Raw genomic sequence first — 10,203 nt, 5'->3', positions numbered from 1 at the left:
AATTAGAAATTATTGTTACATAAAAGTGATAGAGGAGTGGAAATCCAAGTTAGACTTGAACTAATTTACGCAAATTTCGAAATTTGTTTCAGTTATTGGTGGCTGGTAGTAGTAATTAGTTTAGGAATTAATCACTATATATTATATACTCCCTCCTTTGTTGACTTTTGTACCCATTTATTATACAAAGACACGAAGTTATCTTGATCGGTTTAGATCTACACCTTTACAAATTACAATACCTGATTTTTTTTAGGAAACAATACCTTTTTTCCCCCAAAATTTTACACTAAAATCACAATACCATCCTGCTTCTTCATTCTCAAGGTGTTAGGCCCTGCTCTCTTCACCTTAAAAAAATAATATTAAGTAAAAATAATTTCAGTTCAGTAAAAATAAGTTTAGTTCAGCAAAAATAATTTCAGTTCAATAAAAATAAGTTCAGTTCAGTAAAAATAATTTAAGTTCAGCAAAAATCAGTAAATAACATGGAATCTGTAAAATTAATTTCAGTTCAGCAAAAATAATTTCAGTTCAGCAAAAGTAAGGTGAAGAGAACGGGGTCTTAGAGATATGAGATCAAATCAATATTAGAAAATACACCATGGTATCAAGAGCATGTTAAATAAATACTAAATTTAAATACTTGATGCTTGGTGGTGTCGGTGGTGGTGGGGGTTATTTAATTAATTCGGGTTAAATATCTAGTGAACTGTTAAACATCGCCCGCAAATTCCTACATAAAGCCCACAAAATAAGAGTGAAATGACACTTTTGCCCTCATACTAAAAAACACACAATTTCTCTCTCTACTCTCTACTTCCACTTTCTCTCTCTAAATTATTTCCAGAGCTATGTCGAGGCGGCCCGGCAAGGAAGTGGCGGCACCGGCGGTGGGCGGAAGGCGGTTTGCCGGCCAGAAGGTAATTTTTTTAATTTTTGTAATTTTTTTTTAAAAAAAAAAACCTCCGGCGACGGTGGGGCGCCAAGGCGAGACGCCACCACCACGGAGGAGGCGCCTAGGCAAGGCGCCCGTACGGTGGTGGCGGCGCCTAGCCCAGACGCCACTACCACGGCAGCGGCGCAGAGGCTAGGCGCCACGGCCGTGGTAGTGGCGTCTGGGCTAGGCGCCGACACCACCGTACGGGCGCCTTGCCTAGGCGCCTCGTTCTTTTTTTTTTTTTTTAAATTTTTTTTTTGTTTTTTTTTAATTTTAAATTTTATTTTCGATTTTTTTTTTTTTTTTTTTAAAAAATTTGTTTTTCTTTTTTTTAAATTGTATGTTCCCTTTTTTTTTATCTTTTTTTTTTTAAATTTTGTTTTTTTATTTGTTTTAATTTTATATTTTTTATGTTTATAATTTTATTTCCGTGACTTGTTTATTTGCTTTTGTGTTTATTTTCGACTTTTTTTAATTTGTTTTCGTTATTATGTTTCGTTATTTACTTGGAGTTAGGCATCGCAATTTAGACCTGGTGCGGGGAAGAGTATTGACGTCGTGAGGAGTACGATCTACTCAATGGAGAGCTCGGGGCCCAGACACGTTAGATCCCGTGGTATTTCGGCCTCGGCCCGCAGAGAACGGGTGCACTGTTCTGCGGACGATCAAGATGATGATGATGATGATGAGGAGGAGGAGGAGGAGGTCGAGGAGGAGGAGGTCGAGGACGAGGATGATGCAGATGAGGATGTCGACGATCAGAGTGGACCATATGATGATTACGGTCCATTCAGTCAGAGACTTGATGATACGTATGAGACGCATAGGGTAGATGTGCGTAAGGGTCGAGATGGTAGGTTTGTTAGTAGATCTGGCACATCATCTGCGTCCACTGTGTCTGCGGGTAGCAGAAAACGGTCGAGGGCCGTTAATGATTCTTGGATGGTGAGGGGTGAGGTGGCCGGGGGACCTATAGACGGGAGTGTGATTCCTAGCTTTTTAGGACACATCGCTACCCGTATTTGGGAGGACCAGGAGAGGGCTTTGGATACAGGCATTTTGAAATGCCAAACCCGGGAAAAGACTTGTAGGTTTTTGTGTAGCTGGGCTGATGCTTGGCCGGAGGAGAGCGAGATGGTCAGGCGATTGAGGGCCACTAGAGTGAGTCACCTTCCTGCCACCATGCACGACAGGATTGACTGGACGCTGATCACGGCTTTCGTTGAGCGATGGCAGCCGGATACGAACTCGTTCCACCTTCCGTTCGGTGAGATGACGATCATGTTGCATGACGTCGAGGCCATCCTTGGGATTCCCGTGGAGGGAAACCGAGCATCTGTCGTCACTGATGCGGATCAGGCAGATTTACTAGCGGAGCTGTTGGCGGTGGATAGGGCTGCGCTGTACACATCGGCACTTGGTGTGTGGGATCACGGCGGCGTTAAGATCGCAGCCGTCTTGCAGCGATGTTTGCACCCTACGTCACGTAGGACGCAGGACACACAGCTGGCTGCATGTGTTTTTCTTCTTCTCGGGTGTACCTTGTTTCCGGATAAGAGCGGGAACAAGCTCAGGCCACGCGACATAGTTGACGCGTGTGAGCCCGACAGAGTAGGCCAGTTTTCTTGGGGGTCGGCTACGCTGGCGTATCTGTATCGCCAGTTAGGATTCTCGAGCCGGGCTGATGCAGCAGGTATCACTGGATGTCTGACGTTGTTACAGACCTGGATATACGAGTATTTTCCTGCGTTTCGACCACACCGCGACCCGGTTCCCATTGGTGATGGCCAGCCACGTGCCTGTGCGTGGAGTCCGCGTGTCGAGAAGAAGTCCGTTGACCGCCTGCGCTCCATACGGTTATCGCTTGACAGGATGTCCCCCTTAGAGGTACAGTGATTAAATTATTTCTACTTTTACAATCTGATGCTTTATTTTATGACTGTTACTGATTTTAAATAATGTGCAGGTGAACTGGATGCCTTTCGGCCAGAACCCTAGTAATAGGGTACCCAGGACCCTCTACACTGGACTGATTCAGTATCGCGAGATCGTAGAGGCGTACATGCCGCAGCGCTGTCTTCGCCAGCTTGGATTTGTCCAAGTTGTCCCACCTCCACCGGCGTGGCCCAGTAAGGCGGTACGATCTGCGTCGTCGAAGGAGTACGTCGTCCAATGGCCGTCAAACATGATATCCATGTGGGAGCAGTTTCCGATGGTTGCCCGCCTATGGACGGCGGAGCTGCAGCGGCCGCCAAGTGGGGTGACTGCCATGTGTGACCAGCACTACATGGAATGGTACATCCGGCACTCGCACCCGAGGTTGATCAAAGACATCGACGACGCAGATGATGACGATGTGCCACCTGCCACTGCCTCTTATGCGGTACGTCTCATCTTTTATTTGTTGTTCTCTTATTTTAATATATATATGTATAATACGTCGTTTCATGTTTTTTGTTTTGTGTAGTGGATGGGCAAGATTATGCAGTTGGGACACCGACTTTTTGAGGAAAGGGACTGCATGACGAGTGCATCAGGCAGAGCTGTTATTGACGATCTGGAACGGACCCTTGAGCAGTGGCAGTGGGCGTCACAGAGGGATTACTGATATTTGAAATTAGACATTATCTTTTTAGTTTGTAATATTTGAAATTATTGTTCTTAGTTTTTAAAATTCAATATTATCTTTTTAGTTTGTAATATTTGAAATTATTGTTGTTAGTTTTTAAAATGAAACATTATCTTTTAAAAATGAACACATAGAAATGACATAGTATTGACAATACAAGGCCTCATAGTAAAAGGTAGGTGTACATCAACAAAAACTACATGGCAATTAAATTGTTCCACTGTTGCACGCGAGCATGGTACAAAGCATCCCAACCCTCCACGCTTGCTCTACGAATTTCATACCACTTCGGTATGATATTTGGGACCGGAAAATCGGGTGACATGTCTAATCGGATAAAATGTCTGTATGACGGCCCAAGAAATCCAATAGCAACGTCCCTTACCGGTCTGGTGACGGTCTCGCGCGAACACCAGGGCAGAACCGTTGTACATGGATAATAGGCTCGACTATGTAAACCAAGGCCGAAATGCATGACTGCACACTTGTAGATGTTTGCAACGGCAAAGAGATCAAGTGGCGCATCGAACCAATGATTTTGACCGCAAGGTCCCCCTCCCCACCGGATACGCTGCAGAGACCTATCCAAGTCCTCGCCGTACACATGGCCATACACATCTCGGTTTGATGCGATTTCACTGTACATCAACTGCCGCACTAAACCGTAGTTGTCTTCACCCATTTGAAACACATCCGCCACAACCCGAAATCCGCAGTTACCATCTGCAATGACATCATTCCACCCGTCCAAGAATGGCATCATGATATTAGGGATCCTGTCCTTATATGGAAAATGTTCAATGTCCATTCTCCCTGTTACACACATCAATAAACACAATCACTTACGATCACTTACGATGGCCGATGGCTGTACATTTGGGCCGATGTAGTTTCTCAACTTTTCCAACACCCAACGGTAACTCGCAGCCGTCTCATCCTTCATGACTGCATAACCAATCAGAAAGTTCTGGTTCGTTGGAGCCATCCCAACCATCTCAACCAGTGGGAACTTGTACTTGTTTGTCTTGTACGTTGAATCGATCAAAATCACAGATGGCCAAGACGAAATCATATCAGCACAATCAGGATGGACAAGGAACAAATGAGTTACCTCCGATGTGTCTTCGTCAGATTCAAACCAGTAAAGGTAACCACGTGCTTGTGCCTGGTGCAGAAGCTGCTGTATAGGGTTCCTTCCCTCTGACCGTTCAAACCTCAATTTCTGTCTGACGTTGTAGATGTGTCTTCGGTTTGGCTGGTCTTCGGGGAATTTCTCTAACACAGACGCTAATATTTTAGCGGGCTTCACTTGAGCATCACTCATTTCTTTTACAACTAGTTTCGCAGCTGGACTTAGGCCGCTTAACTGCCGATGCCCCACTTTGTATGCTATCAGCTCATGGTTGTGATATCCCCATTTGCCGTAACCCTTCACTTCCCAACCGTCACGCCTTTGATGTTGTCGAACCTTAACTCGGAACTGACACCCACAACCTTTCCGCTTTGAGTCAAACCGAATCGCTTTACTGAAATCTCGTTCTTCTCTTTTGCGATAACGGTCGCATCTCAAAATGCGATCCATTCTACCATCCCGTTGAGATTTATGAGTTGCTACTACTAAACAAAAGCCTGATCTAATTGCAACCTGTTTTGCCCAATCAATCGCTTGTTGAGCATCTTCGAACAGGCCATCATGTACAAAAATCCCACTGTAATCATTTCCGTCTCCACCATAATCCTGTAACAATAACATATAACGTATAAATATAATTACATTAAGATTAAATTAACAAAAACAAACAAAAAAAAAAAAAGGGATTAAATTAAAAAATAAAAAAAAAAAAAAAAAAAATATTCCCCTACTGGCGCCTGGCCAGGACGCCGGAGCCACGGCCGGGGCGCCTGGTCAGGACGCCGCCGCCATGGTGGCGGCGTCCTGGCCAGGCGCCTTGGCCGTGGCTGCGGCGTCCTGGCCACGCGCCACTACTATGGTCGAGGCTTCTCCACCAGGCGCCGTGACCACGGTGGCGGCGTCCTGGCTAGGCGCCACAACCACGGCATGGCCTTTTGGCTAGGCGCCAGCCACCATTTCGTCCTTACGATGCGTTACGAACCTCGTTTTCCGATGACGACGGCGATTCTCCGGTGATCCTCGGCGATCCGGTGCTGCTCCACATTTTTTTAGTGCGAAAAATTTATCTTCCGTTAAAATTATAAAAAGGGCAAATTTGTCAAAAAATTATAAAATGTGGGCTTTATGTAGAGATTTGCGGGCGATGAATAACAAGTCCCAATATCTATGTTACTCTTTAAAGAGAAGATCTTTTTTGATTGGGAATTTTCTCTTTCCAAAAATACCCTTTATTAGAAATACTATACAATTTTTTTTTTTTACCGTTAGTTCATCCTACTCAAAAAAATAATTAAAAAAAAAAAGTCTATCTTTTACTGATTTGAATTTGGTTTATAATTATTAATTGTATGCATTATTTACATGACAACACAAGAAGATTACAAAAGTATCTAAAAGCACAAGAAAAATTTATGCTTGAAAAATATGATTTCGCTGCTTTGTATGCCCAAGTACCACCCTTTTTCCTAATTTGATTCCTATGGTTTTTTTTTTTAATTTATTTAAAAAATAAAATATAATAAAATTGGATGAGGGGTAATATACTCCGTATATGCAATGTTTCCATAGACAAATTTTTGTATGCGTTGGCCACATGGTGCGGTAGGGGCGAAGGCAGGAATTAAATTGTATAGGGGCCGAGACTTATATTAACTAAGATAATATTATACGTAGATTAAGAATATGGAGAAAATTATTATGAGAAGGATTGGAAAAATAAAATAAACAAAACTAATAAATATAAACTTTGCAAAATTAACAAAAAGAAAGGTTGAATGCATAAAAACAAACTAATATGTCTCAATCACGGTACCTCTTTGCTAATGGGTCGATTCATATGTCCACTTCTACCACTGAATCATGGATTACAAGACATTATTAATTTGCAAATTCATTGTTTATTATAATAAGATTTTAAGGGGGCCAGCTTTTGATATTAAAGAAACTTGCAATTGGGCCACGGGGACCGGGCCTCCACCAGCCCTTCTCCCCCATGGCTCCGCCCCTGTGGTGCGGCAGGGATTACTTGTGTAAAATAAAATTAAGATAAGTGTTAAATGAATATAAATATGTAAAATAAAATTTTACACTTTAAAAGAACAATTTTTTCACCAAATACTCCTGACCCAACCACCTTGAAACCCTAAAACACTAAAATCGAAATGCTAAATTTTGGTTTTAGTGTTTCGACGTAGTGGTGGTTCAGTTGGGGTGGAGATAGGTCCAGGATGGGTGAATTTGGATAGCCGCTGTAAGGGAAGGGGGTTAGGGCACCGGTCGGTGGTTAGGGGAGGGTTTTTCGAGGGAGATAGCTTGTTTCGTGGCTGGTGGTTAGGTTGTTTTGTGGACAAGGTGGGGTAGCAGCACCGGTGCGAGGGATTCTGATCAGATTTCAGGCCAGTGCTGAGGTTTTGGTCGGATACCATACCGACACTAGGGTTAGTTCTGGTCAGATTCTGCGCCAGCACGGGGGTTTTGGTCAGATTCAGCAACGGCGGGTGGTGGTTGCGGGGGATGTGGGTGGTTGGGTTTTTTTTTGTTTTTATTTTAATTTTTTTGATAATTAATTAAACAATTATTTTAAAATTAAATAATTAAAAAGGGAACCAATAATGTGTTGCCACATGGCATTATTAGCCTTAATGAATAACGGTGTTAACGTCCGTTAATCATTTATGACATATTGTGACATTTTATTTTAATTGAAGTGTATATGGTGAATTTGAAAAATGCTGGTGGTATTTGGTGAATTATGTTAAAATTCAGTGGTATCTGGTGAAAAAACCGTAAAAAGAAAGAAACCAAACTGGACATTGATAACTTGTCGTGACATTAATGACTTGTCATATAGGTTTTTTTCTTTCTTTTTTGGAGTAAGAACTAGGATTAAGGCCATAGTTACCTTAATTTACTTATTTTAGATAAAAAGTTCAAATCATATCAGATAAAATAAGTTCATATCATATCTACATAAATAAGTTTAGACACACTATATCATTAACGTCATAATGAAAAAAATTATGAAAATTACATATTAATATATTATAAAACACATTATTACGAATCTAACAAGACCCTACTTGATACATTTTTCTTTATATATTATCATACACTGCACGTACGTACATAAGGTCAAATATAAATTTAGCCAAATCAGACAATTAGACTAGATCATATCATATTAGACAAGATCAGATCAAATGAGCAAAAATAAGGTGAACTAAACAAGCCCCGAGCAATCAATTAAATCAAAAGTTTAAATTAAATACTTCCTCCGTTTCTACTTAGTTCACGCGTTTGATTTAGGCACATATATTAAGGAGAGGAGAGAGAGTGAAAGAGAATGAAAAAGCAAGTGGGGTAGCTTGTAAATGCAAGGTAAAAAAGTTTCCCCAAAAGAAAACGTGTCAACTAAAAAAATTTCCTAAAAAGGAATACGTGTCAACTAAAAAGAAACGGATGTAGTACTTTTTTACTATAGTTGAAAGCTATAACAGTAGATGGCTAGCTAGATGCTTCATCATTAGCTGTTCTTTTTGTTAGTTGAGACGAAGACTACAAGAGGGGGGTGAATTGTATAAGAGTTCCTAATGTAATACGTCGTATTTTTATACGTATTTTATTAAAATATGTATTTTGTGAAGTATTTAAATACTTTGAAATATTTTTAATTAAGATATTTAAATTATTTAATTTAATAAGTTTGGAATATTTTATAAAAGGAAAGTTTATTTAATTATATATTTTATAAAAGTTGAGGTTTATTTTAGGAAAGTTTTGTTTTAACAAAGTTTTATTAGGAAAAGGATTAGGAAAGAGTAAAGAAGGAAAGTTTAGGTAAGGAGGGTTTCTAGAGAAAGAGGGTATAAATATTTAACACTTAAGTAAATTAAACTTTGCCCAGAGTGGAGAAAACCTAAGATAAATTTCTCTCCCTTCTCCTTTACTTTTTCTTTCTTTATTTTCCCCTTCCCCTTTTTTGGCTAACTTCACCGTCGGCCACCACCACACCATCGGTGGTCCGCCGGCCACCACCAGCGCCACCAGCAGCACGGCAGCAGCCGGATATGGTGTCGTGGCTGCTATCCGTTTCCCGAAAAAAAATTAATTTTGTTTTATTTCTTGTTTAATTCTAGATCTAATTGTTAATTAATTCTATTTTTTTGTTTTTTCTAAAAGTTTTAGCGACCGCTTATGACGGTTGGTAATTTTAAATTTGCGACCGTTGACTAAACCAGTCGCAATTATAAATATTTGCGATCGTTGAAAATATTAATAACGGTCGTAAAAAATTGCGATCGTCAATCGGTGGTAAATTTGTTTTTTGTGACCAAGTAAATAGCGACCACCACGTTACGACCATTGACGATCGCAATTATTTTCAATGACTATTTTCCCTATTTTTAGCGACCGTTGGAGGCGGTTGCAATTTAGCCAAATTTTAGTAGTGATAGGGATTTAGGACCAAACTCTCAGAAATTATCAACTTTTCACGTCTAGGGAGAATACAACTTCGAGCTTGGCTAGGTGTGTCTAGAACTTGTGAATGCAGTATTTTATTTGAAAAGGGAAGACTTAAAAAGAGGGAGAAAGAAAAAGCTATTAGCTTGAGAGAGAAGATAAAAGATGATTGTTGATGATTGTGAATGATTAAAAACGGGGAAATACGACCCTATTTATAAGAAAAATAGCCCGAAAATGATCAAAAGAATACTGAATCCTATCTGGAATAGAACTACCTTTGTCGCGGCGCGAAAGGGTCCAGCGATGTGACAGCCTTGTCGCTGTGTGACAGACTTGTCGTGGTGCGCTAGTTCTGTCGTTTCGCGATGGTTCACTCGTTATTCCAAAAAAACATACGGAATCCTTAATCTAATTCAACTCGATTTATTAACGTCCGTACTTACCTTTGAAAAATCACATTTAATCTCGTTAAAACACTTGTTTTAATCCAAATAGAATTCTCTATTTTCTAAAAAGATAATTATTATTCCTAACTCCATTAGAACTCAAATTAAACTTCTTGATTATTCTAAAAGATTAGAATCAATCCTAATAACTTTAGGAATATTAATTAATGGGCCCTCCACTAGATAATTGGGTCATATAAAACCATTTCAGGCTCAATTTAATATTTTGGACATAATTTCCTCATTATTCATCGAAATTAGGCTTATAATATATCGTTGGAAAGCTATTTTCGAGCCCAATACAACTAAACCATTATTGGACCCTTATCATGGACCAAACTAAATTGGACTAGACATTTTCATACATAGAGTACATTTTCAAAAATAGGTATTTATATCAAAACAACCGCATCACAAGACTTTTCACACTTTCACTTCGTTCAATAATCAATGACGTGAATGATATTCATCACTGGGTTTGGTTTTTTGGGGAGACACAATAAGTGTGTCTACAGTAGGCATCACAAATTTTAATTTAATTATAATTAAGGAATAATTTTTATTTCTTGTCATAACTATCAAGATTTATCTT

General features: G+C 40.0%; 1 protein-coding gene across 1 annotated transcript; it reads left to right on the top strand.

Annotated features, from left to right (window-relative positions):
* The first annotated feature begins 3,068 nt into the window (after window positions 1-3,068).
* Window positions 3,069-3,592, top strand: LOC110706416. Its single transcript, XM_021884335.1, has 2 exons — window positions 3,069-3,323; window positions 3,408-3,592. Exons 1-2 carry the CDS (start codon window positions 3,126-3,128, stop codon window positions 3,546-3,548), a joined length of 339 nt encoding a protein of 112 aa, XP_021740027.1. The 5' UTR covers window positions 3,069-3,125; the 3' UTR covers window positions 3,549-3,592.
* The last annotated feature ends 6,611 nt before the right edge of the window (window positions 3,593-10,203 follow it).

Source organism: Chenopodium quinoa, unplaced genomic scaffold (genome assembly GCF_001683475.1).
Source record: "Chenopodium quinoa cultivar QQ74 unplaced genomic scaffold, ASM168347v1, whole genome shotgun sequence".
Classification (NCBI taxonomy): domain Eukaryota; kingdom Viridiplantae; phylum Streptophyta; class Magnoliopsida; order Caryophyllales; family Amaranthaceae; genus Chenopodium; species Chenopodium quinoa.
The sequence above is the reverse complement of the archived record's forward strand: the minus strand, read 5'-3'. Positions and strand labels throughout refer to the sequence as shown.